Source organism: Macaca mulatta, chromosome 4 (assembly GCF_049350105.2).
Source record: "Macaca mulatta isolate MMU2019108-1 chromosome 4, T2T-MMU8v2.0, whole genome shotgun sequence".
Taxonomy (NCBI): Eukaryota; Metazoa; Chordata; class Mammalia; order Primates; family Cercopithecidae; genus Macaca; species Macaca mulatta.
Genome location: NC_133409.1, coordinates 21,134,004 through 21,161,239, shown reverse-complemented (window position 1 = coordinate 21,161,239; position 27,236 = coordinate 21,134,004). Strand labels below are relative to the sequence as shown.

Here is a 27,236-nt window from a genome sequence, read left to right as displayed (position 1 = left end):
TAGTATAACCAGAGATCTATTTAATCTTGATATACAGTACAAAAGAAAAAATTTATATTCATTAAATGATGTTCAAAATGGTGAATTTTAAAATTTCACCCAATTTTTCTGCTTTTATAGTATTTAGAATGCTTAAAGACATGCTGAATTTTCTTAATCACCTTTAACTTTTTATTTTGCTAATGAAACTATTTATTTTGCTAAAGAAAATGTTTTGTCCAGATGCAAGTTCTGTATTCATTTTCTTTTCCTAAACTTTTGCACCCTCTGCTGGAGAACAGGTTTATTTTTCCTGAGAGAAAAAAAAAAAGGTCACTGCTATTTAATTTTCCAAAAATATTTTAAGCAAATTCATCATGTTTTTCTTTCCCAGTCACCTCTGAAACCACAAAGAAGAAACTAAGCAAAATGACAACTCAGAAGCAATATATAATTAGGTCCTCCAATTTATGACTGACTACATATCATAGTTTTAAAAAATGAGTCCCCACTTACTTTTGTTAAATAGTCCACCACCCTGGCACATAGAAGAGCTCCTGGCAGGTCAAAGTAGTTGTCGTAAAAATAATACTTTCCTGAAAAATAACAAAAATTTAAACTAGGAACAACATAATGCTACATGTATGTGAAATACACAAGAGTATGGCTGAAGAGACACTAGATTTTGGTTTAATTATCTGAAGAAGCCTTCATTTAAATTCAAAATGGCACCATTATTTGCTGTCACTGTTTTTTAAGAAAGATTTAAGCTCTGAGGGCACCACAAGAAAGTTAAAATATGGTATCTTGAAGCATTGTATTCGAAGATGTTTTAGTCATCTTAAAGAACATAAAAACTAAAAAGGCTATGTGCAAAAAATAAAATAGAATATGAAAAAGCCATATGATGTTATCTACGTCACTGAATTTCAAAACAATCAATTAACCTAACCCTGGAGTACCACGAAGTGCTCCACACAATAGTGCTTTTTCAGATTGGTTGGCTGACCCCACCTACAGTACTGCATTCTATTTGTATGCCATTTAAGACAAATTTCAGTATAATGTGAAAAAAACTGTGGTGAGAAGTAGAATATAACCATGCCATGTGAAGACACAGTGTGCTTATCTTATAAAAACTGTAGAATGTAGGACAGGTACATTCCAAGATTTCGTGGAAGAGAGGGATTTGGTTTATTCTGTATGACCATAGGGTAGAATTACATTTGAGCCCTTCTTTGGCACATGTGACTTTTGGATCTGCTGTCCCTGAACAGACACTTTTGATGACCCATGTCACATTCCCCTGGCCCACATCTGATTTCAACCACCACTATGCTAACAGCACCATCCCACCTTGGCACAACTGTGTCATTCTCTTTCTCCTAAAGGCTCTGGAGTCCATGTGGCCAACTTCACACTTGGAACAGGTTCAGAAACCAGTAAATGAATGCCTTGCTTCCTGTTCCATGGACAGACAACTTTGGGAGGTATTCTTTGCACTTCTCCTTGGAAGTCCCAGTGGAGTCCAGCAACTATTGTTCCTATTGTCCTACCCTCTCATTCCTTCACTCCTGACTACTGGGATCAAGAATAACCACTCTGCTTTTGAGGGAACCCAACCTCATAGAGTTCCCTAGAGAATACCTGACACAAAGAAGAATCAAACAAAACTAATAGGTAAAGCCAGGTTTTATATTACATCATTATAATCGCCTGATTTTGATTTCCCCGTCCTCTCATTTGTAAGCTATGTATATGAGGTGACGGAACACACTTGGCTTGTTCTTTAGTGTTGACTAGGCACAGTGTTCAGCATATTCTAAGCACTCAAGATGTTTGCTGAATGAATGAATGAATGAATGAATGAATGAGTAATCCAATAATCAAATAGATTACTTTGGAATGCAGAGGTATTATAAGGAAATTAGAAGAAAACCACATGCAGAAGCCAGGGTTCTGTTCCTCTGAATATTATTTTGTGCCTCTTACTTCTCCCTGTAAATTTATTTTAAAATGTATAAAAAAACCCAAAGTTTTCTTTTTGTTAATTCACAAAATGGCTGTGCCAGTTTGTGTCCATTCCCTCAGTTAAAAACATTTTGGTTGATACAGTCTTCCTGTTTTTCACTCTTTCACAGCTTATATTGTTAGGGGAACCTCTCAGGCTCTTTTTAATTCCTAAGAAAGGTTAGCATGGCTTTGCCAGTGTGAACAACCAGTGATCTGGAAGAAAAGGAAGACGATATGCCATGTGCTTTTCTGCCTCTGCTTTGCTATGCGGTAAGACTATATGACACTCCAGGACTCCCAAGACTTAGGACAGTGGGCAAAGCTTCCCAACGTTCATTAATCTGCACTTTTGTTGTATCTCTTGGCCTGACACTAGACTGACCCAACTTCATGGCCAGCTATCTCAAGCACTGTTGAAGCAGGAAGCGTCCCAGCATTGCCAGTTACATAACCTTGCTTTTCTCCTCCCATTCTTCTTCCTTTGTGGGTACTAATAGATGAAATTCAGTCTAAGAATTGAACTACTGATGTTGAGTAAGGGTTGAGGTCTAATCAAATAATTCAGGGGGAACCGAATGAGAAGAGCTCATTGGTTTTCACCCACAACGCAAGAGGCTAAGGTTATTTGACTGTTGAACTTGGGCAGAATGTCCGCTGTGTGGACACAAAGGGGCTTGTTCAGCCTTGAGCTGTTAACTGGGCCCGGCTGCTTGCAATGCCTCACCCAATACCCACACTCTGACACTATACCACACAGAAGCTTCAACCTCTACCTCTGTATAGAAGAGACAGCTCATTGCGAATGAAGTGATTAGTGAGTCCAGTTCAACAAAACAAGCCTCTGAATCAAGATCAAGTCCCATAATCATGAAGTTTTACACAGAGAAAAACTGTTCCCCAAGAAGCTACTACCAACCCTACTCCCTTTGTCTTAGTGGCCATGGTAGAATGGCAAATGAAGGACTGAGGGGAAGGGAACAATTTATGTTAACAAAGGTTCTCACTTTTGCAAAGGTGGTATTATCTCCGCTCAAAGATGAGAAAACTGATGCTAAGAGTGACTTAGTACCAGAGTCACTTTATCCATCAAATAACAGAGCCAATATGATCCAGGACTGTTTGGCACCAAGCCCCTTGTGATTTCCACTAGACCAAGCTGTTTCTGCATAATCTACCATTTGGGGAAGATAAGTTCAAAGGGACTTGCTCTCTGGAGATCAGCTGGCAAGGAACACTATTCTTATGTTAGGTCAACAACCTGGAAAGAGATTATTAAACAAGTTGTCATTAAACATCTCTACATCCATCAGTGCTTTAAATTTCCTAAACGTACTGATACGGAATGTACTTTACAACTCTGTTCTTAACTCTGAGGATTAACATACTTAAATGTAGAAAAAAGCTACAACTATAGAATCAACTGAAGTTCCTGAAAATAAAAGACTTATTTGGCAATGTTTATCAAAATTTTAAACCTGCATATCTTTAGAGCAAGTATACTTCTAGGAGTTTATCCTAGATATATGTATGAAAGTGAAAAATATACATTCATGAAAACATCACCACAGGCTTGTCTGTAATTGTGAAATACCAGACACAACATAAATGTCCACTGCTAGGAGCCTGATGAAAAAAATCATGATACAGGCACTGAATTGCAGAGCATCCCAGCGTTTAGAAGAACTAAGTGTACCTGGTGTGTCTGTGCTGATGCCAGACTCTCCAAGATGTAAATTGAAAAGAGCAAGGTAAATACATAATCCCTTTTGTATGCCTTTAAAAAATAGGACAGGAGTTGAAGACAATTACTCTTCCTTCTATTCATTTCTATAATATTTACATTTTCTAACCATGTGCTCAGATTAATATTTAATGTAAACAAACTTTAACTGGGCTGTGGAATCACAGGCCATTTTTTTCCTTCTTTCATACTTCTCTACATTTAAAAAAACTTGTATTATTCCTAAGTGCTAATCTTTATTTTTTTTTATTTTTATTTTTTTTTTTGAGACGGAGTCTCGCTCTGTCGCCCAGGCTGGAGTGCAGTGGCCGGATCTCAGCTCACTGCAAGCTCCGCCTCCGGAGTTTACGCCATTCTCCTGCCTCAGCCTCCCGAGTAGCTGGGACTACGGGCGCCCGCCATCTCGCCCGGCTAGTTTTTTGTATTTTTTAGTAGAGACGGGGTTTCACTGTGTTTGCCAGGATGGTCTCGATCTCCTGACCTCGTGATCCACCCATCTCGGCCTCCCAAAGTGCTGGGATTACAGGCTTGAGCCACCGCGCCCGGCCAAGTGCTAATCTTTAAACCAGAATAAGTACAGGTAAAAGGAGTGCCAATAAAATCTTTTGTGAACAGTATTTTGAACCGTCTGCCAAACAGAAGTCAAATACACTTGGAAAAAATACATCCTGTTGCTATAAAACTGAAGCTGCTCCCTTTTGCATCCTGCCCAGCAGGAGAAAAGGGGGTCTTCTTTGTCCTGACATCGAAGGTTTAGGGTACAAAACAAACAGGAAGTGGATGGTGGAGCTGCCTCATTTGAGTCATACCTGAGCGGCAAGCCATTCCAGTGTCCGACAAGAAGTGCTTCCATTCTTTCTTGCCATATGCCTCTGCCAGTACCTCTGGAGCCATCATCTTGGTGCCATGGCTTGCCCTGATTTTGGGAGAGGATGTACATTGCTCATTAATGGTTCCCTTGAATGCCCCTTCCTCTGTCATTGGGACTGTTGATCCCTGTTGCCACTGCAGCTAACAAATACATAGAGTTTTTCTGTTTTCAACTAGGTGCCTCCCTGTTTAGGATTCTGTAAAGCATTTCTATGGACAGCTGTAGCACTTCACCGCTTTAATCCACCAAGTAGCAGGTGATTAGGAGATGCTCATTCTGAGGTCATCACTGGATAAGATACCACCCTTTTTTAGAGAAGTTGTCATTTAACTATACAAACAAGATGAACATACCTGGAACAATTAGAAAACAGCCATGTGGATTAGTGGGAAGCTGGTTCTGGAAGCACTAGAGAAAGAGGAGTAGGTACCAGAGTCAAAGCATGAGTCCACCGGGGCCACAGGAGGCACAAGAAGCACCTGGCACCCACAGGTGGATGACTGTGAGTACGCAGGACTGTGAAGACAAGAGGAGGAGCAACCTGCCTACTCAAGGACACAGCATGGCTAAAACCACATGGGGAAATCAAAGAGGAATGTGGAAAAACAGAGCAACATGACAAGAAAGTAGGCATTTTCTGTGCTCAAAATACTGCTTTTGCATCAGTTAGGTCCAGCTAAGAGAATCCTATGCTATAGAGAAATATGGTAGTTTCCCCTTATCTAGTTTTGCTCTCCCAGTTTCAGTTACCTGTGGTCAACCTGGGTTGAACGATACTAAGGGCATAGTTCCAGAAACAAACAATTCATAAGTTTTAAACTGCATACTATTCTGAGTTCTACTGTTATATTTTATATTTTCTTACTCTATCTACTAAACTTTATTGTAGGAAAAGACATAGTACATATAGGGATATGTACTATCCGTGATTTCAAGCAACCACTGGGGGTTTTGGAAGATAATCTCCAAGGATAAGGAGGAACTACTGTAGTTGAAATGTTAATGTAGTTTATCATGAGAAATTATAATGATTCAGAGTATTATTCTCTTGGTGTTATAATGTGCTAACAAAATAATATGAAGGAAAAAAGAAATAAAATAAATAAAGCAAATGGGGGAAAATCACAAATGGGCTCCCTTTTATAAAGCGGTTAACATTTTAGAAAGCTATATGTAAAGATCAAAGGATCCTGAATGGGAAATATGATCAGAAAAGGAATCTACTATATTGGTTGAAAGAAAGCATCAAGGAGGTATGCTAATAAATTCAGGAGAAACTAAAGGTTAGCCAGGACTTGGATGGAGAGAGACAGACCTTGTGTGAGGGGTACTGGGACAGGGACAGACACACAGAACAAAGAGAGAAAGAAACAAAGTTGTAGAAAGCTTTTCATTCTTTTAACTGTGGTTGAAGATAGCCAAGAACACTGTGAGAATCTGACAGTGAAGTTAAAGGTCAAAGACAAAGCTGCATTTACACGTACCCTATCTGTCAATGCCTGAGAAATAAACATGGAAACAAACTACAAAATACCAAAGGTGGGGCTACACCTGCTGTAGTTAGATGAGCCTTAGGGGAAGGTCTGGGGGAAAATGTGAAGGGTGTTTACATCATGCAAAAAGAATGATGCATCAACAGAGAGCATATATTAGGGGCCTGGGAGTTCTCTCCTTTGATTCTGATCCTGTTTGTATATGTAATAAATGATATAGCTTCATGGCCATGTGGACTTTCCTGTACTATTAGTACTGGAAAAAAAACAGATGCTCCCTCCCTGGTGCCCTGTGAGAGACAGAGCAGTGACAGCGGCTGCTTCTGGACTGCTTGTCATACCCTGAGCAACAGTTGAGAGGCTGGGCCCACTCAGAGAGGAGAGAAGTAAAGAAACTCAGCCTGGAGTGTGGAAGGAGGAAGAGGTTGATGAGACTTGGAACAGTCCAGAAAAACTTCCAGAAGGAGCTAGGACACAACATGACCCCCGCATGACAGGGCCAAATTTGGATAAATGGAGAAAGAGAGGGTGGAGGGTACAGACCACCAACCCCTACCCCATACCCATTCTTTCTTCCTTAACCAAAATAACCCCAATTTTATTTTAGGCAGTTACATACTCAGCTAAAACAGCGTAATTCCTGGGCTCTTTTGCCAGAAGGAGTGGTCAAGCTAAAACAGTGTAATTCCTGGGCTCTTTTGCCAGAAGGAGTGGTCAATGAGATGTAGCAAGTTGTAAACTTTCTATTGTATGTCCTACAAATATTTCTAATGAGGTAAACATAAAGGAACTAGACCTTTAAATCTAATGCTCACAAATTCATATTTAAATGGCTCAAACAATTCATACAAAGACATGCAGGCAGACAGATAATCTGTCATCTGATTAATTAAAATATTTGTATTTAACCCATACTGTAAGGGTCATACACCACTCAGTAATAAAGTGTCTCAGAGAAGATACAATTTTGACTTCACAACTAAGTTTTATTACCTGAGAACAGTGCCATTATCTGCAAGTTTAAGGAAGTTCCCATCTTCTAGATCCAATGCCAAACCTTTGCAACTGAAATAGGAAAGTTTGATTATCAATCGATTCATATATTTAGCTAACCTAAGAAATGACAACCTATATTTTCCAAACATCATAATGCTAAAAAGGTATTCTCTCACCCAGGGGAATGGTATGTTAATCACACAATTAAGAATATCTAAGAACCGTAAAATAAAATATCTATCACTGAGCAGGTATAAAAGGAAAATTGTTATGTAGGCAAATAAGGACAGCATATTTAGTTTATAAAATCTTTAGGCTTTTCAAAACATAAATCTAAAACTCAGAAGAGAAAAAAAGAACCTGAACATCATCCCATGACTTTGTTAAACGTCACAAATGTTTTCCACTAAACACACACACACACACACACACACACACACACACACACACACACACACATTTATATTCTACAAGTTAAGCACTTCGCCAGTCTTTCCTACACTCTAGAATTCATCTCATTTTAGGTCAGGTTACAAGAACTTGCTCTCTGGACAAGGCATATTATTGAAAACCACTAAAAGAAAGTCAAATACTAAGTTTTATCTCCTTTACTGTAAAAGACTTGTGGGATTTGGGGAGAAAAGTGAGTACAGATTCATTATTATGAATAATAAAAGCAAAGTGGTATAATGGCTACCAAATACTAAGGGAATTAAACAAAAAATGACAGGGTACTTTAGAAGGATTATTTACTTTTGTTCAGGGTAAAATTTCCAGAGTCAGTAATTTAATACAGTAACATATTACTGTTTGTTCCTTTTACAAAAATGATACATCAAAAAAGACTAACCAAATATCAAAAGAATGTATACTAGATCAACATAATGTAGGTATTTTTCATGTGGTTTAGGATTGTTATTGATTTTATTTATTTATTTATTTTTGGAGACAGGATCTCACTCTCTACCCCAGGTTGGAATGCAGTGGCATGATCAACAGCTCACAGCAGCCTGGACCTCCTGGGTCCGGGCAATCCTCCCACCTCAGTCTCTCCAGTAGCTGGGAATACAGGCATATGCCACCACTGGCTAATTATTTTTTATTTTTTGCAGAGTTGGGGTTTTCTCATGTTGCCCAGACTGGTCTCCAACTCCTAGACTCAAGCAATCTGCCCACCTCAGCCTCCCAAAGCGCTGGGATTACAGATGTGCCACCACGCCCGCCTGGTCTGATTTTAAACTGAACAATTTAAAGTGGCTTAGGATATTTGTTTGTTTTGTTATCTAAATGAGGAAGACAAAGGAAGCTTTGGGAAGTTGGGAGTCCTAACCCAGGAAGGGAATTCGCAGTAAGAGTCTTAGGAATGTCGATCTAAATGACAGAAAACCAATGGTCTTAATTCAGACTTACTCAAAATGTGATGATTCCTCCTTTTCTCTTATAGTTCTTAAAGGATAGTAAGCCAAACCTTTTTCTTAAAGACGTAAATTTTAGAAACAGTTCTCACTAACCTCTGAAGCTATTATGACAAACTTAAGCTATACGAAAATATCCAAATTAGTCACATAACGTCTTAGCTTATTTTCACATTTAATTAGGCAAGTCTAATTTTTTTAGTGTTTAAAGTGTTTAAAGCAGAAAACACTTTAATTCATTAAATACAAAACTTTTAATATAGAAGGCATGAGTCCTTTGACTCAATTTCACATTTCACATTCTGTCTTCATAGAAGAGAAAGCATTACAGTTTTATCAGTAACAGTTAGAACCACAGGAGATGTACAGACTTAAAAAACAACAACAACAAAAAAGAACTTACCAGAAATCCCAATCCTCTGGGGTCACACTGAGCAATTCCTTATCGTACCCTTTCTCCTTAACTAGGAACTGGGCAAAGCTATTATAAATGAGCTGCAAATAAGGGGAAGAAAAACAGATTAAATATAACACCCACTACTCATTCTTAATGTCACAGACCTAAAACCCTAATGGAATTGCTGATGGGGGCAAGTAGGAGGAAGGAAATATCTGTAACTGCGAAGTTCCGCAGTTTAATTCCTCACAAGCAATTTATCAACTCCTGCATGCCCCAGGTAGCTGTCCCGTTCAAAATTATACCATCGGCATACAATTATACAACCAAAGACAATTATTAACCCTACTCCTGAATTCTATTGGGTTGGAAATCATAATTTAAGACTTGACAAAGCTTTTTAAACTTATTTAATACATCACTAAGATAATAAATATGCTGACCACTCTATCCATCCATCCTTGGTCCATTCTGGCCAGAAAAGCCCCAGGTTAAGGAAATCTCAGAGTGAAATACATATGGGGACCAGGCAGGTGATCTAAACAAGTCACGACGCCTTTATCAGATGTAGGAAATCATTCTTGTTTCTCCATACACACATACACAAAAACCATTAAAAAAAAAAAATACCTAAAGAAAAAGGACAAAGAAAGCCTCTGGAAGCAAGTACAATAATTACAATAATAAATACTCTGTTGATTGCTGACAGATCTTATTTCTCAACAACAAAAAATGCTAGGTTTTTGAGTAAAATATCTGGTTTTTAAGTGCTGGCTAACATTAAAAGAACTGTACATACCAAACAAAAAGTGCACAAAAGGCAGATGGCCCAACCTTGTTCTACCTCGAAGTGTTCTTTGGCCAGTGTCAGGGACACTCGAGCCTGAGCAGAACAGAGGTCTGAGTCAACCTGCACAGTGTCCAAAAGGACACACTGAACAATCCGACCCTTCTTCTACAGATATTAACCCATGACAGGTTTTGATAACATGTCATACTCTTAGGGAGAAGATGGAGTCAGAGGAGTGGGGGAAATCTCTCCTGGGTGGTGAGATTTACACTGATACTTAGATGTAGCAGTTTGCTGGGTGAATGCAGAGGGAATGGGGGGTGACTCAGGTTCAGAAACTGAGGGGACCTGCACACAGCTGGAGTAGCGGTATCAGGGTCTGAGTGTAAGGATATGAGCATGGAGAAAGCAAAGGCTCCTTGTCAAATGTCAAATTGAGTTGCTCCCTGTCATAAAGCTAATTAAAATCAGTATACATGTACTTCCATCCAGTGTAATGTGACCTTATCCAGGTCAACTGTTAATCGACCCACATTATGTTAACACTATATATCAACAGTTCTCAACCCTGATGGTGATTCAGAACCATAGGTGACACTTCTTAAAACTACCCAGAGTTTCCAAGTGTACATGGTAGAGAGGGCCCCCTCTGAAGCACAGAGAACACTGAAAACCACTGACCTGCGTGTCTTACAGATTTTCATTTACTCATTAAAAGGAAAAAACAATAAAAAATACACTGAGTCACTTTGTGGTACAAAGTACTATGGACAATAAAAAGTCCATATCATGATCCTGCTTATAAGAAACCAGTGCTGCAGGGCTAACAGATGTGAAGTGCTTAGAGCAGAGCCTGGCACACCAGCAAATCCAATTTAAGTATTTGCTATTATTATGTCATATGCTGCTAAAAACAAAACAAAACAAAAAAACAGAAACAATGCCCTGACGTGTGGCGCTTGCCCATCTCCACGGTGTAAATATTCCCACCATGGCCTGTTTCAAGCCACCAACAGCAGTTTACCTGCTTGCACAATTCCTGAATAGTTAACAACTGGCTTTCACAAGCCCCTAAGAGTCAGCTATTGTACACCTTAGATTTGCCTCTGGTTGAGGCACTTTTGAGTTTCTCCAGTTATCCAAGTGATTAGTTTACGATATGGGCATGTGATTCTAAAACACTCGAAATCTCCTGGAACGAAGGAGCCCTTTCCATCAGAGATGCCAACAGGGACAGCCACAGCTGTGTTCCTTACCTTGTGGAGGAGATTTTTATGTAACAGGAGAGAAGGGGCCAATAGACAAGGAGAGAAGCAGAGAACAGCAGTGTGAAGAAAAGCAGGGGCATCTGTACTCTGAAACCCCTGGTCTAAGCAGAAGGCTTCTTGCAGTTTGTCCTGAGTCTCTCTAGAAACCTTCACGGCACAGGGCTCTCTAAGACATTCCTCTCCCAGCCTTAGCTGTCACCACCTCACAGTCTCTCAGGACTCATAATAATACACACTCTACAGCAGTTGCCAATTGGTACCCTGTGGTCCGTATGCAGCCTACAAATTATGTTTGGTTCCCACTTAAGGTTGCCAGATAAAATTTTAAAATGCCTAGGTAAATGTGACTTTCAAATAAACAACAAATACTTTTTGTTGGTATAAGCATGTCCTATGCAATATCTGGGACCCTGCTCTCCCACTCACACATTTACGTTAACTGACTGGCATCAGACTTCTGAGTCTGCAACCTTAGGAGAAACCACGTGTCATCCTCTCTTCTACAATGCCTTTCCGAGGCCTCATGTGAATGCCTACAAAACTGAAAGGAAAGGCACTCGCAGCTCTCTGTGATGCAGCCCCCACTGACTTCTCCACCATCTTCTCCTGAAACTTGCCACCTTTTGCTTGCACCCAGCAGTTCCTGGTGCTGTTGCTCACCTCGAGGTCCTGGCCTTTATTATAACTCCTGTGGGTGAAGCACTCCTCTCCACCTCCTCACCTGCCAGCTCCAGGCATTCCCTCTGTGTTTTAGGGCACCATACAGACAGCAAGGTGGGAAGAAGCAGAAATCCACAGCCAGACTACCTTGCTCGGTTGCCCTGGATACACTTTCTTTCTGTGCCTCATTGCTCAATGCTCTCTTAACAGTGGCTGTGGTGATGATATCTACCTCACAGGGATGTTGTAAGGATTAAATCCATTCATAGAAGCAGCATGCTTATTAGAATTATGGCTGTATCATATTGTGTTATTAAAATACCAATTACCTATTCAGTCTATTTATTGAGCCCAGTATGTGCCCAGTACTAAGTCTGGCACATAGAACACACAGGAAACTGTCACAGATGGAGCTCTAGGGGAAGTCCAACAAGTAAACAGGAAGTGTTAATATCATGTCGTATGTGCTCTGAGGAATGAAGAAGGGTTTTGTGGAAAACTGAAGGTGGGCTTAGAGTGGAAGGGCAAACTTTAGAGGGCCAAAAAAGCTTCCTAAGGGGAACCATGTTAAAGATGAGGCCTGATGGGATGAAGAGCTTTTGCGCAGAGCAAAGAGGCCCTCCAGGCACTGGCAGCGTGCAGCAAGACCCAGGTCATACTACCCATCGCAGGGGACCAAGACTCTTCAGCATTTTTGCCTACTGCCTAAGGCTGCCTGGAGGCCTGCGTGTTGATCTCTGTATCCTCAGCTCTAGCATGGTGCTCAGCACACTGTGGGACTTAAAAAAAGATTTTCCACACCAAACATGATCCAAAACTCATAGGTTACCGTCTTCAAGCTTTAAACATCACTATTCTCCAGGTTTGCAGTTAAAAAAACTCTCGTCTTTCAGAATCTTATATTCTGAAATTTTATGATCACCTATGGACAACACTAGCTCTAACATGACAGTGGTTTAAAAATATTCTCTCCAAATGAAGGTAACTAAAGAGGAGACACACAAAACTGTGATTCAGGAAGGATTTAAAAGGCACAGAGGGAAGGAAAACATGTATCAAAGACTTAGGGGAGGCAGTGACCGAAGAACCAAGCAGTAAAAAAGCCTTCTTAATTCTCAATGTGACTAAGGAAACCAGACCTGGAAGGTAAGAAAGCAGGAAAGTGTAACAGCAGAAAAAGGACATTAAAAAGAAAAAAAAAAATAGCATCTGGGCATAGACAACACACAAGAAATTCCAGCAGCCACTCTTTTTTGACCTTTAACGTGTACCTGAACTAGCGGGTGCAGGGACATCACCATAATGGGGTACAGCCCTGGCTGGATGTCTGCACCAGTGATCTAGAGTTCCACCCATAAACTGAGGTTTCCAAATGGTTTGGGTGGTAACCATAAAAGCAAACACTTGTCTTTGCCAAGGTACTATTCTAAGCATTATACATCTCTTACTCATTAAATCCTTGCAACAATCTTGTGAGGTAAATCCAATTATTAGCTCCATTTTACAGATGGGGAAACTGAGAAGCAGCACAGGTTAAGTAACTTGCTCAAAGTCACAGAGCTAGTAACAGCGGAGCTGGTGTCCTATGTTAGGCAGTCTGGCTGAGGAGTCCTCGCTTTCACTACTGTACTCATAACCAGCTCTTTTTCTGTCTGGATGCTTAGATCTTGGACTAAAAAAAATCTGGTAACTTTTCAAAATTAGTTTCCTTGGGAATTGGGAAACCAAAGGAATAGTGGAGGGAGGGCAATTAATTTGAGAGTACAGGTCTGGAAGCATGCATACTCCATGTACCCCTCCCTTAGGGCACAGTGAGGACCTAAACTTTGCAGGCTGTTGGTAGGACTGGAATGTATTCAAAGTGCACGGAGCACGCAGTCGCTGCGCAATAAATACTTATTTTCTTCTCTTGACAAAAGGTAAAATGAGGGCTAAGATCTTAATGACTTCTCAACTAGTGTTCCGTCCAATACGCTACGCTATATACTACGCATCTCTCCCAGATTGCAGTTTAAACACTGATGGGTGGTTGATCGTGCAAATTGAAAAATGCAGCCAAGAAAAATGCAAGTCCCAAATCAAGTGGCTGTGTCCACAATCAGCTTGTGTCCAGAAAGACATGCAGAGAAGTTTCACGACATGGGATCTTCAAGGACAGCCCCAGTGCTCCTGACCCCGCCCCTCCTCTGCTCTAGAAACCAATTCCCCAGCACGATCTTGCGCAGTTTGCCCCTCCTTCGTTCTTCCCTACCTCTCTCAACATTAGCTAATGGCTGAGCTAAATGTGCCGGTCCCCAGGGCACTAGCGCGGAGCGGAGGCTGCACACTTCCGCCCCGTCTCGCCGCTGGAGGCCTCGCTCTGCGGAAAGACTCGGCCGCCGCAGGCCCCCGACAGCGCCCGCCGCTGCCCAAGCCTGGAGGAAACTCAAGCCCCAGCCGCCATGGAGGTTGCGCGCAGTGCGCCCCGGGGAGCCCGCGCCACTCACCGGGGCGCTCTCGGGCAGGTTGTAGCGACACAGAGTGTGGTCCAGGTCGAATCCGACCACGTCGCAGGCGGCCAGGGAGAAGTGCTGAGCCATTGCTGCGCGGGGAGCACCGAGGAGCCCCTCGGCCGGGAAGGGTGCAAGGAGCTGGCTGGCGGGACGCTGCGGGACAGGACCGGGTCGGACGCGGCGGGGCGGGGCTGCGGCTGTCAGGGCACCGGCGCGGCAGCCTCTCCCGCCTCCCGCGCCCTGCAGCACCGCCCCTGGATACGCTTAGCCCCCGCCCCTCGCGCGGCCGGCGTCCTGCGCCGCCGTCCGGAGTCAGGTAGTCAGCTCGCGTCCTCCTGATACCCCAGCGCCGGCGACCTCGCTCTGTCCCGCAAGCCTGGGAACCCAGAAGGCAATAGGAGCGGTGCCGCTGCTGCACAGCTGAGACCTGTAGGCACTTAGCCCTTCCTACCACAAAATTAACCGGGAGTCTCCATCGCCTTCAGGGCGCCTCGGAAACCAGGAGATCCTGAGGTTAGACTTGACCTTTTACCCCTGTGTGCGAAATAGTGTAAGATCATGGAAAAAATTCATTCTCTAATATCCCTCTGACCCAGTTAGCCTGCGATTTGGGAGGTCTTTTCGCCCACGTGATCTTTGACAGTGGTTTAAACCAAAAACTTTTTATTCCTTGGTTTCCTAAGTGTAAAATGAGAGAGAGACCTTTCACCATTTCATACCCTGGAGTGTGTTAGAAAATAAATGTATCAGACCTCGTGAAGAACCGTTTTGCAAGATGATACTGGTTATGGAAACCAATATTGGTTATTACTTGATCATCCTATTTTGTTATTGTAACGAAGAATTTTCTATGAAAGGACATCAGACACTTCATAGAAATATATAGAGTATGCTACAGAAAAAAGAAAACTTTTGTAAACCGGGTGTAAGGTTTATAGAGCACAAAATGATTTGAGTGACATTTGCTTAATTCCCTCAAAAACTGTATAACTACTACCATTTTAGATGCAGAGAAAGTTAATCCATTACATACAATGTATGCCTTAGGGCATTTAATTCTCTTCCGGATTTCCTGATGTGAAGGACTAGCACTTTGAGATCTTTATTACATAGTGCCTCATTTTAAAAAGAAAATAGAAATCTATTATGTTTATATTGCTTCAGTTTTAAATTTAAAGGAACAGTGTGTCTAATGGGACAAATCAATAGTCGTGACATAATGAAAATATAATTGATTAAGAACTGCATTTAACCCTTTCAAATACTAATCCTTTTGAGGCTAATAGACCAGAGGATTAATTTAGTGCAATAGATAGTGCAATTGAGTAGGAGGACACTTATACCTAGTAGACCCATTTGAATAAAATTGATAACTTGTTCCATTATGATACTTAAAAGCCCCAAACAAATCTCTCTGGAATAGGAAAAGTAAAGAATCTTCAAGAAGATTGAGCTGTTCACTGATGAGTTCAACAACCATGTCTTCGATGTCTGTGAACCAAAAGAGAAAAGGCTGGATTGTTGGAGGAGCTGGAAAAAGCTTGTTGGCCCTGGAGCATTGACCTTGGCATTCTTCTCTGCCCCTTGCAATAGAGTGCTACCAAAGTCACACTTCCAGGTAGATGCCACGTTGAAGGGCACACGTTTCCTTGGGGAATATCTTGTTTCATGTGGGAGTAGGTGCTTTAGGTGCTTTAGGGACTTCCCTTAGTAATACAAATGTAATAGTACATTCATTTTAAGAGGGAAGAGTAGAAAAGGATTGTTTTTTGTTGACTTAGCCAAAACTTGTCCTTACAAAACCTCTTGAGTGTGCTGAATTGTGAACAGGAAATTGGGGGTGAGGGGAGAGAGGGAACCAGGGCACTCTTAAAGAGAAAAAGACCCCTGGGTGTATAGTCAAGTGGTCCTGGGACTGAATCTTGCCTTTACCTGCACATCTAACAAGTTATATATATTCTGCATGTTTACACAAACAGTTCTTGTGCTAGAGAGTCCACATCATTTAAACTTTGTGGGAGAATTTTGCAAATGATCCAATCCTAGAGGCTGGTACTTTCTTGAGCCCCACTCACCTTTCCTTTCTACCTCAAACCTCAGTCTGACTCTTCCAGAAATATAGGGGATGGTTCCCTTCTCTTCTCCCATTCCCTACATAACCCTGAGTTTAAATACAAACACACAGTTTAATGGTTTGATAAGGTTATTTCCAGATAAGGATATTTCATTTTCCCTGCACATTAAACTTCTATCACATTTACTGATAAAATGCCACAGCTCTTGTATTATCAACTACAAGTTCAATCTTCTACTCAGGTACCAATTAATTTCTGTTTCTTTGAGTATCATGGACTGAATTTTGTCCCCCACTCATTCATGTGTTGAAGACCTAACCTACAATGTGTCTGTATTTGACATAGGGCCTTTAAGGAAGTAATTAATGTTAAATAAGGTCATAAGGGTGGAGTCCTAATCCAACAAGATTAACATTCTTAGGAGGAAGAGACACCAGCGTCTGCAAGCACAGAAGGCCATGTGAGGAGCCAGAAAACCACAGCTGTCTGCCTGGCATCATGCCAAGGTAGGCGGATCGCTTGAGGTAAGGAATTCAAGACCGGCTTGGGCAACATAGCGAGACCCGTCTCTACAAAAAATACAAAAATTAGCAGGGTGTGGTGGCAGGCACCTATAGTCCCAGCTATTCTAGGGGCTGGGGTGGGAGGATCGCTCGAACCTGGGAGGAGGAGGTTGCAGTGGGCTGGAATCAGGCCTTCGCACTCCAGCCTGGGTGACAGAGTGAGAACCTGTCTAAAAAAATAAAGGGCTGTCTGAAGCCAAGGAGAGTGGCTTCACCAGAAACCAACCCTCACAGCATCTTGATCTTGGACTTTCAGCCTCCAGAACTGTGAGAAAATAATTTTTTGTTGTCTAAACCACCCATTGTGTAGTATTCTGTTAAGGCAGGCTGAGCCGACTAAGGCAGTTAATAAGGATAGTTGAATCAGTGTTGTGTTAAATGTAGGAAATATTTGCCATTTGAAAGATCTGTAAAGGACATGAACTTGGGTTTATGTTATTTGTTGACTTCTTAAAGTTGGGTACTTTTGCTTATGTGTAACATTAATACCATGCTGTGAAGTTTTAGAAGTTTTAGTTTTTTTTGTTTTCAGTATTTCATGTACTGTTTTTTCTTATACTTGTGAGTCATGTAATAATTTAGAAATATTCAGAAATAGGAAGTTATGTTACAACTGATTTTCTAGAATTGAATTTCATTATTACAATGAACCTGCTTTTAATTGAGGTGGTACTATAATTTAGCAGTTTTAACCTTAGGTGTGACTTGTGATTAACTAGCTTAAGCTTTAGACTTCATAATATCTCACTAACTGATCTTTTGTGAATTGATAATACTGTATTTTAACATCTATATTGTAAATATGATTTGCCAAACATTTTGGGAAAGGAGGGAAATGGCCTGTTTCTTTTTTCATTGGTTTAAAATATGCTTTTCTAAATATTCCTAATTAAATATTGTATGTTCAACTTTTTGTATAACCTAAGCCAATCTACATATCTTCTGTGGCACATATAATTTCTTTAAGGGGTAAGAAAAAAGTTCATTCACTAAATTGGAAAAAAATAGGAAAAATATAAGTTTCTAAAAATAGAACTCTGTGGCACTTAAATATTAGCCTTTTAGCTACATAGAACCAAATACTTATTTGTAATATTGTGCTGATGCCTTTAGATGGCAGTAGTTCTGCATGAGGAATATTTTTCATTTTTTAAGTAATCTTAAAATCTTTATATTTCTTAATAAAACATACTTCATTTTCTAGTCTCTTGATTTTCTACTCTGCTCTTACCACAAGAAAAAGAAGCCTACTTAGAAATTTCACTGTGTTTTTTTTGTGTGTGAATTTATTTTTGATGATAGAGAGGGAGGATGTAATGGGACAAAGTCCTTTTAAGTCCAGAGTTGGTTCCTTCCAGTGGGTTCTTGGTCTCGCTGACTTTAAGAATGAAGCCACAGACCTTCGCAGTGAGTGTTACAGCTCTTAAAGGTGGCACGGACCCAAAGAGTGAGCAGAAGCAAGATTTATTGTGAAGAGTGAAAGAAAAAGCTTCCATAGCATGGAAGGGGACCCGAGTGGGTTGCTGCTGCTGGCTGGGTTGGCCAGCTTTTATTCCTTTATTTGTCCCCACACGTGTGCTGCTGATTGGTCCATTTTACAGAGTGCTGATTGGTCCATTTTATAGAGTGCTGATTGGTCCATTTTACAGAGTGCTGACTGTTATATTTACAATCCCTTAGCTAGACACAGAGTGCTGATTGCTGCGTTTTTACAGAGTGCTGATTGGTGCATTTACAATCCTTTAGCTAGACACAGAGCGCTGATTGGTGTGTTTTTACAGAGGAGTGATTGGTGCATTTACAATCCTTTAGTTAGACACAGAGTGCTGATTGGTACATTTACAATCCTTTAGCAAGACACAAAAAAATCGCCAAGTCCCCACTTGACCCAGGAAGTCCAGCTGGCTTCACTTCTCAATCTCCCCTCTAAACAGGACACCCCAACTGCTATTGGGAATTGGATGATGACCGTTCTAGCTACTTCCTGCTGGATAGGGGCGAAGAAGGGGCCCTGCAGTTGTAGTGTCCTCCAGAGGGGAAATTTTTAGGCCAGTCAGAGGACCAGCAGGTTGGTATAGGGGTCCTCAGTAGAAGTTGTTAGTTGAGCTCATTTGGGGTTCCATTTGTAAGACCATCTGTAGCTTGATGGCCTTGATCCTAGAGGAAACAAATTTGACACGGAGGTTAAAAATAAAGGGCCCGAAGGCAAGTAATACCAAGATGGCTGTCACGGGACCTAGAAAGGGGAGAAGTCATGTCACCCAATTCCAGAGGTTGGTATAAGAGTTTGAAAGGCGTTGTCTGATTTCAGAAGCCTTTTCTGTAAATGCTGGGTGGCATCTCTTATTATCCCTGACTGGTTAGTGTAAAAACAACACTCTTCCCCTAAGAAGCTGCAAAGTCCTCCTTTCTCAGCAGTGAGGAGGTCTAGGCCTTGGCAGTTTTGGAGAGTGCCAAAGAGGCTATTTGGGATTGTAGTTACTATCCTTACTGGATATATTTTGTTATTTCTTGCAAACTGTCTGAGAAATCCGTTGAGAGTGTGTGGTAGTAGGATCATGAAGTAGATAAACCTGCTATTCCACTTCCTGTAGCAGTGGCCATTTCTAACCCTATAAGTAGGGGTATTAGTTGTATGGCCCTGCGCTAATGGACTTGAGCTTTGAGGGGCACTGATAGGGTCTGATTTCTGTAAGATTAGAAGTTAGGATAATACATGTTACACTGTTAACTTTTAGCATACTTTACTTTTGTTGAAAACCTTGTAAGTTTGGGATTTTAATTTTTCTTTGCTAGTAATAAAACGTTTTTCAGTCCATATTAACTTAGAATTGGTATAGATGGCTCCCTCCTGATTCTGTAAGTACTTTAAGGTTTGGCTGAGTGCAAACAACTTGCAAGTTTGAGCAGACCAATTATTGGGCAATTTTCCTAACTCTGCTTCTAGAAGAGTGCCTTATCACTTACCGAATACCCATTGTATCTCTTTCCCTTAGTTGCCTAGGAGGAACCGTCTATTGTCCTGTCCTGAAGGGAGTTCCTCCTAGGTCTGGTCGGACATTTGTATGATAATTAATTAAGATTTAGATCCCCTGTTAGGAAACCTGCTGGGTTAAGGATTTTTGATAGGAAGACTATGGGTTGTCAGTGGCCTCAGTATTTTCGGGCTATGCCCTTGTTTACACTGACAACAAGGTGGTATTGGAGTGTTATGGGGTTACAGAGAAGAACTCAATTATCAATTATAGGTTTTAAATTTACCCTGGCTTTTAAAGGAATAGGATATACTGTTTTTTCTTTACTGCTTCCATCTCTCTTTCTTTATCTTTGACTTCTTTGTCTCTCTCTTTCTCTCTTTCTTACTCTCTCTTTGTCTCTTCCTCTCTCTCTTTGACTTTCTGTCTCTTTCTCTCTGACTCCCTCTTTGTCTCTTCCCCTCTCTTCCTCTCTCTCTCTGACTTTCTGTCGCTTTCTCTCTTTCCTTTCTGCTGGTCTTTCCCTGCCTCTGCCAGCTGCTTATGCTGCTATTCTCCCCTTTCCTTCCCCTTTTGATGGCTTCGGCAGTGTAAGACTGCCACCTCTTTGGATTTTTGCACTGCGTGCAATAACTCCATGGTTTCCTTCTGATATGTAATGGGAGTTCCCCCAAAGGTTAGGAACTCCCTTTTTTCCATATTGCAGCATGAACACGTAGGATTAGATAAGCATACTTACTATCTGTAGCAAAGTCTTCCAATTACAACTGGAGAGGTGGGAGAAATACCTGGTTACAGGCCGTCCCAGGATTCCTCAACTGGTAACGGACCTTACAGGCGATTAATGCTGAGAAAGCCACATCAGTATCCAGGAGGAAGTCAATTTCCTGGCCCTGAATGGTTAAATGTACCCGGGGCTCAGTGAGGGTGATGACATGAGCTGGTGCTTGCTCCGGGCACCCTCAGTCCTGTTGTTGGATCATCTTGTTGGGGGATTCTGGCCCAGAGAACCTTTGTCCTCTGGGGCTGTGTGCCTTCCAGTGATTGCCTTGGCATAGTGGACATGGGCAAGGGGGCAGCTTGTTTCTCGTTGGACAATATTTTTAAGGTGTACTTGCAAACCACACTGATAACAAGCCCTACTGGGTGATGGCCTGCTCCATTTTCTGTCCTCTCAGAACCACCAAGGTTTGTCTGAGGGCCATGACTAAGGCTGCAGCCTTTCTCTTATCTCACTTTTCCTTTTTGGCCTGTTCCTCTTGGTCCCTATTATAGAACACCGAGGTTGCCAGGTTTAATAATGCCTCCAGATTTTGTTCAGAGCCCAGGGCTCACTTTTGGAGCTTCCTATTGATATCTGTGGCTGATTGGGTAATAAACTTATTTTTTAGGATCAATTGAACCTCAAGTGGGTCAGGTGACAGGGGAGTATATTTTCTTAAGGCGTCCCGTAGCCGCTTGAGGAAGGCAGAAGGATTTTCTTCCTTTCCCTGAGTTATGGTGGACATCATTGAATAATTCCTTTTTCCTAATTCTCCTTAGTCCTTCTAGAACACAGGTCAACAGATGTTTGCAACTCCAGTCCCCATGATCTGAGTCAAGGTCCCAGTGGGGATCCATACTGGAGATGGTTTGCTGACTGGTAGAGAATTTGTCCCTTTTTTCAGCTGTCATTCTATCATTTACTTGACCAAGATACCAGGTATCTCCAAACTCTTAGGCTGCAGCTAAAGCCACATTATTTTCACTAAAGGCCAGCATTTGACTTAACAGCAACATGACATCTCTCCAAGTGAGATCAAAGGTTTGCCCTAGACTCTGTAGGACATCTATGTATCTATCAGGTTCATCTGAAAACTTCCCCAGGTCTACCTTGATCTGCTTTAAATCAGAGAGGGAGAAGGGGACATGTGCCCAGGTTGGGCCAAATTCCCCTCCCCCTACAGCTTGAAGGGGACATAACCGATAGCCTGGGGGGTTTGGTGGTCCCTTGGAGATTTCTTTGCTTGTTTCCTTTTGGGCAGGGGAGATTAGAGGAGGCTTATCATTAAGAGGAAGGGGAGCGATAGGGAGGCTAGGATTTGGGGGTAAGCTGAGAGGACCTCCCGTGGGATGTAAATTGCAGGCTTTGCATAGTTGTGGATTCACCTTCAGTGAAAAGAAAACTTGGACATAAGGTATTTCACTCCATTTGCCTTCCCTATTACAGAACAGGTCAAGCTGCAGGATAGTATTGTAATTTATACCTCCCTCAGGTGGCCATTTTTCCCCATCAGAGAGAGAATATTGGGGCCAGGCCATAGTGCAGAAAAAAATGAGCCACCTCTTTTTCAGGGTTTGTGGGTCAAACTGGTCCCCATGGTTTAGGATGCATTTCAAGGATAAGCCTGTTGATGCCTGAGTGTTTCCCATCTGAAAGAAAAAACCGCCCACAGTTTTGGTTTGTTTGTCCCCCCCCCGCCAACTACCCAAGAACCTGTAATGGTCCCCAGACCCTGCTGATCAGAATAGTTGTGCTCACCAACGCAGCAGCAGAAACCCCTCTTGCTCAAGAACCTGCAATGGTCCCTGGACCCTGCTGACTGGAATAGTTGCGCTCACCGACGCAGCAGCAGAAACACTAGTTTTCCTCCTGCACCACAAGGAGGATTGAGGAAGGTCGGATTTAGTGGTCCTTACCGATGCATTCTTGAAAACCTGCACCTTTGTCTGTCCTCATAGACCACAAAGAGGACTGAGAAAAATCGGATTTAGTGGCCCTTACCAACACATTCTCAAAAACCTGTTAGAGTCCTAAGCATTCTCCTGTTAGTATTGGGACCTTACTACTGTCCTATAAAGATATTATGCCCCCAAAATGAAGTGGAGGGCCATACTCTGAGGGAGGGAAGGGATCTCCACGGTTGGAAGAGTGATGCCTTTTGTTCTCACTTCTCATCATTTGCATAGGAAGGATATCATTTCTGAGGCTCCCCGTATCCTAGCTTCAGGAATAGCTTTTATCAGGCCTTCGAGTCTGAGGAGGGATCCTAAAATTCCAGATAGTCCCGACCCCCTGCCCCCTGCCGACAGGGCTTTGGGCAAAAACTATGTCTCTGATTCGTAAGCCCAGGTACCTAAAGAAGGTAACAGAGTCCTGAAGTCTATACTAGAAATCATTCTGATGGGAGAAGCTAGAAAAGCACCAGAGATGGAGTGGTTTTTAGAAGTGGGACTAGCCTCGGAGAAGAGAGGCAAGAGGTGAGAGAAAGTTTGTCTGACAGGCGTTAGGACCCAGGAGGGGAGGGTCAGGATAGATAGGATAGATGGGCGAGTCTCGCTTGGGTGATGTGACTTTGAGAGTTTTGCACATGGCTACAGGGTCAACCAACTTTTTGTCCGGACCCCAGAGCTGAATGGCTTTCCTCTCTATCGACCCTTGGCTCAGCCCACAAGTACAGGAAAAGTGGAAGCTGGTTCCAGGCAAACCAACACTCCCAACTCCAAAGAGTTGGGGTTTGTTAGAGAGCCCTTTCCCAGAAAGCCTGATACCTGTGTCTTTAGTTTGACAGCCACGCTAGTCTCTTTTAACTGGCCGACGGTTGTCTGGTGTTTAGCCCCCGAATTCTAAGGAAAAATAGGACAGAATAGCAAGTGAAAGGGGTCCAATGGTACTCACTGCTTGGCGACAGGCGATAGTCCCATTGTGGTTGCCAAAATGTGTCTGGAGTTGGTTCCTTCCAGTGGGTTCTTGGTCTCACTGACTTCAAGAATGAAGCCACAGACTTTCATGGTGTAACAGCTCTTAAAGGTTGCACGGACCCAAAGAGTGAGCAGAAGCAAGATTTATTGTGAAGAGTGAAAGAACAAATCTTCCACAGCGTGGAAGGGAACCCAAGCGGGTTGCCACTGCTGGCAGGGGTGGCCAGCTTTTATTCCCTTATTGTCCCTGCCCATATCCTGCTGATTGGTCGATTTTACAGAGCGCTGATTGGTCCATTTTACAGAGTGCTGATTAGTGCATTTACAATCCTTTAGCTAGACGCAGAGTGCTGATTGGTGTGTTTTTACAGAGTGCCGATTGGTGCATTTACAATCCTTTAGTTAGACACAGAGTGCTGATTGGTACATTTACAATCCTTTAGCTATACACAAAAAATCGCCAAGTCCCCACTTGACCCAGGAAGTCCAGCTGGCTTCACCTCTCACTTTTGTAGGAAACTTCTTATAAAGTTGTGTCTAGATTAAAAAAAAATGTTTACAATATGAAATGAGTTCCTCTTGGATAAATATTAAGTGGCAGGATTACAATTTTTAAAAAAATCTCAAATGGTAGAGCAATGAATTGAAATTTAATTAAATGTTAAGTTTTGCTTTAAGGTTCAAATAATCAACTTTAATGATATTTGATAGGGAATGTTGATTTGCCAGCAACTGAGATGGAAATACAATATGGATAAACTCAAGGTAAGCTCAGCTAGTTCCAGGTTAAACTTAATGTCTCTTTGACTGTCACTTTATAATACCTCTCTTTGACTTTGACTGTTCTTTTGGGGGTGTGGGGCTTCTAAATTGCAGAAGGGCTAACACACTATTGAGAGGTCTGGAGAGAGGATTTTGATCCTTGGTTAATGGAATCCATATACATGGCCTTTCCTGGACTAGACCATCCCTGGTGATTTTGGGTTTCCTCTGGACTCAATGTCTGTAACCACCACTGCTGCATAAACTCTAAAACGCTTCAGTTTCAGTGTTGTCCAAAACATGTTTAGCTTTGACTGAAACCATGAGACAATTTCAGACCTGCCTCTCCACACTCAGCCAACCTCTATACTTATCTTGCAATCACAGGAAACTTTTGGGTTTGGAACCACAGAAAAAGAAGATGTATGTGCTATGATGCGGGAAGGTGAGGTCACTACCTCAGACCCTGTCTCTAGATGTGACCCACTGTTCCTATTCTAATCACTGTCCCATATCATCACAGGACACTCTGCAAAACTGTTTTCTCTCAGAATTCCAAATGCGAATCAGGACCTAGTTTTCTCTGCTTTGGGATCCCCAAGCTCATGTTGGGGGTGCTGTTGTTTCCCATGGAAGGGATTTAACCTTGCAGTGGGACAGAGTGTAGGACCCGTGACAAGGCTCATTATCATGCTCTTCATCCTGTTTATCTGAGACTAACATTGACAGACAAAATCCCAAATGCCCAATTAAATTTCAATGCCCAAAATATTGTGGAACTTCCTAATACTAAAGCATTATTTGTTTATCTGAAATTCAAATTTATCTGAAATTCAAATTTAAATTGATATTCTATATTTTTATTTGCTAAATCTGGCATTGTGAGACAGGGACTCTATATTCTTTTGAAACAAACTTCTTGGAAACCTTTTTGTAATTAGTATTTTTTTCCTTGAGAAGGAAAATCTGATGTGCCTTGGGGTTTGTTATAGGCTGAAATGTGTCCGTCCAAAAGTCATATTTTAAAGCTCTAACCCTCAGTATTTCTGAACGTAATTATACTTGGTGATACGGCCTTTGAAGAGGTGATTAAGTTAACATGAGGCTTTAAGGTGGGCCCAGATTCAATCTGTCTATTGTCCTTATAAGAAGAGAAAATTAGACATGTAAACATACAGCAGGGATGCATAATCAAAGAGTATGTGAGGACACAGCGAGAAGGCAGCTATCTACAAGACAAAACAGGCCTCAGAAGAAACCAAGCCTGCTGACACCTTGATCTTGGACTTCCAGCCTCCAGAACTGTAAGAAATACATGTCCTTTGTTCAAGCCACCCAATCTGTGGCATTTTGTTATGGCAGCCCTAGCAAACTAATATAGCATTCAAGACTATTTCTTTACTATTAGAGTCTAGAGTTCATTTTGGGAAACAAAACCAAGAATTGTCTCTCTTTCCTGCTCTAGAAGATCTTCCTTTAAGGGCTGGGTTCAGAAAACTATTGCTGCTTTCTGAGTGGGAGGAAATTTGAAGCAAAGATATCTCAGTCAATATCTTAATGTTATGCAGCATGGGCAAAATCTACAAGCAAAGATATAATGGAAGCATTTAAGCCAAGCCTTCCTATCTAGGGATTGGTGTCTCTGAGGGATTATTGGAAATGTGTGAGATAGTTTTGGAGTGTGGTCAGCATTTTGATGGTAATAGCAGTATAAATAATATGTAAGAAGACTGAAATGATTCTTACACTCATGTCTGCCTTTTCACAAAACTCTTTTGCCTCATGTATTGATTCCAATTTTTCAAATATCTAAGTGAGTTAAATTTTTGATTCTTTAAGGGTATTCCAAATATGAACATATTTCAGGAATCCCTTATAAACTGTGATCCAGTCAATGTGGGGCTCCCCATGGCTCAGTCTTCTTCGTCTTCAGACCTCTTGGGCCCCTTTCAGTCAGTTAACTCAGAAAGTGTTTACTTTCATGACTTAACTGACTGAAAGCATCCAAGGAGAGCTAATCATATTAAAAGACCAATCAATCATTCGTTCATAAATTATTATAGAATTTGTCAGACATTGTCCCTGGCTTTGCTTGCTCTGAGCACCAGAATCACATCTGCAATATTAGCTAGACTTGAGAAATTGAACTACGATAATACATATGAAGAAACCTTGAACCAGGGATGTTAAGAAGGTTTTTGTGGTAAGAGAATGCTCTTAGGTCTGGCTTTCTCTTCCTCCAGGGTTAGCTTGTTTTATAGTTCTTGTCCTACACCATTGTGCACTGAGGTATTGAGTTCTCTTGTCTGTTTTTTTATTACTATTTGCAGAAAATTTATAGTTTCTCAAAAGTTACTTTACTGACTCTTTCTCATGGATGGGTTGCCCTAAAAGCAGAGCCCGTGACAAGGACTTAGCTGTAGGTGGTATATTAGGAGATGATCCTAGGAATAAACAGTAAAGTAATGGAGAGTGAGCCAGTAACAATACCAAAAAGCAACATCAAGATCACTGTTGTAGGCAACAGTGGTTCAATTCTGCTGGCATGTCCCACGAAGCACAGAGGATCCTTCCTGGAGTTATCCACTGGAAGGAGGAGAGGCTGAATGTTTACCCTCTGGCTCCTGTTGTCATGATTGAGGGTTATCCACTCATTCAGGCCGTGCTTGCACTTGGGCTCCTATGGCCTCAGAGAAGGCCATTGGGCACAAAGGAGAAAGACTTTGCAGAGCTCTGTTGAGGTGGGTCATTGCTAGTGTGCCGTAAGTCTGTACTTACATGAAAATGAGTATGTATGAGCTGTGGTTGAAATCAAAAGTGGGCTAAGGGGATGTGAAACAGGGTACCAGTGCCATCTGCTACAGTGGCCATTCTTGTAAAAGCTCATTCACTTCAGTACAGTCCACAAAATTTATTCCAATCTATAGGAATTAGTCTGGGAATGGTGTCTCCATCTGTTGGCCAGTCTGTCTCTAACCCCCTGTTCTATATCTTCTCTTTCTGTTCCATCTGTGGGCTACTCTGTGTATTCTCTGCACCAAGGAAAAGTAATACAACTCCGTGGA

General features: G+C 41.7%; 2 protein-coding genes across 11 annotated transcripts in view; one reads left to right on the top strand and one right to left on the bottom strand.

Moving 5' to 3' along the window:
• Positions 1-14,300, bottom strand: part of NT5DC1 (5'-nucleotidase domain containing 1) — a 147,230-nt gene extending 132,930 nt beyond the window's left edge. The window contains exons 1-5 of one of the 2 annotated variants that reach the window (XM_015137316.3): positions 14,110-14,300; positions 8,912-9,003; positions 7,091-7,162; positions 4,543-4,649; positions 496-575 (exon numbers count right to left, since the gene is read on the bottom strand). In XM_015137316.3, coding sequence (XP_014992802.1) covers positions 496-575; positions 4,543-4,649; positions 7,091-7,162; positions 8,912-9,003; positions 14,110-14,202 — 444 coding nt within the window. In that variant the 5' untranslated portion in view covers positions 14,203-14,300. 2 annotated transcript variants of the gene reach the window in all.
• An 82-nt stretch (positions 14,301-14,382) lies between these two features.
• The window catches only part of FRK (fyn related Src family tyrosine kinase), a 154,278-nt gene continuing 141,424 nt past the window's right edge, over positions 14,383-27,236 (top strand). For 2 of the 9 annotated variants that reach the window (XM_001112190.5, XM_028847052.2), the window contains exons 1-3: positions 14,383-14,628; positions 15,539-15,733; positions 16,612-16,714. The gene's annotated coding sequence lies outside the window, so the exon portion shown is untranslated. Of the gene's footprint in view, positions 14,629-15,538; positions 15,734-16,611; positions 16,715-16,734; positions 17,021-24,120; positions 24,175-27,236 lie in introns of those variants that run through there. The other 7 variants (XM_077999299.1, XM_077999301.1, XM_077999302.1 and 4 more) reach the window with 4 other exon arrangements.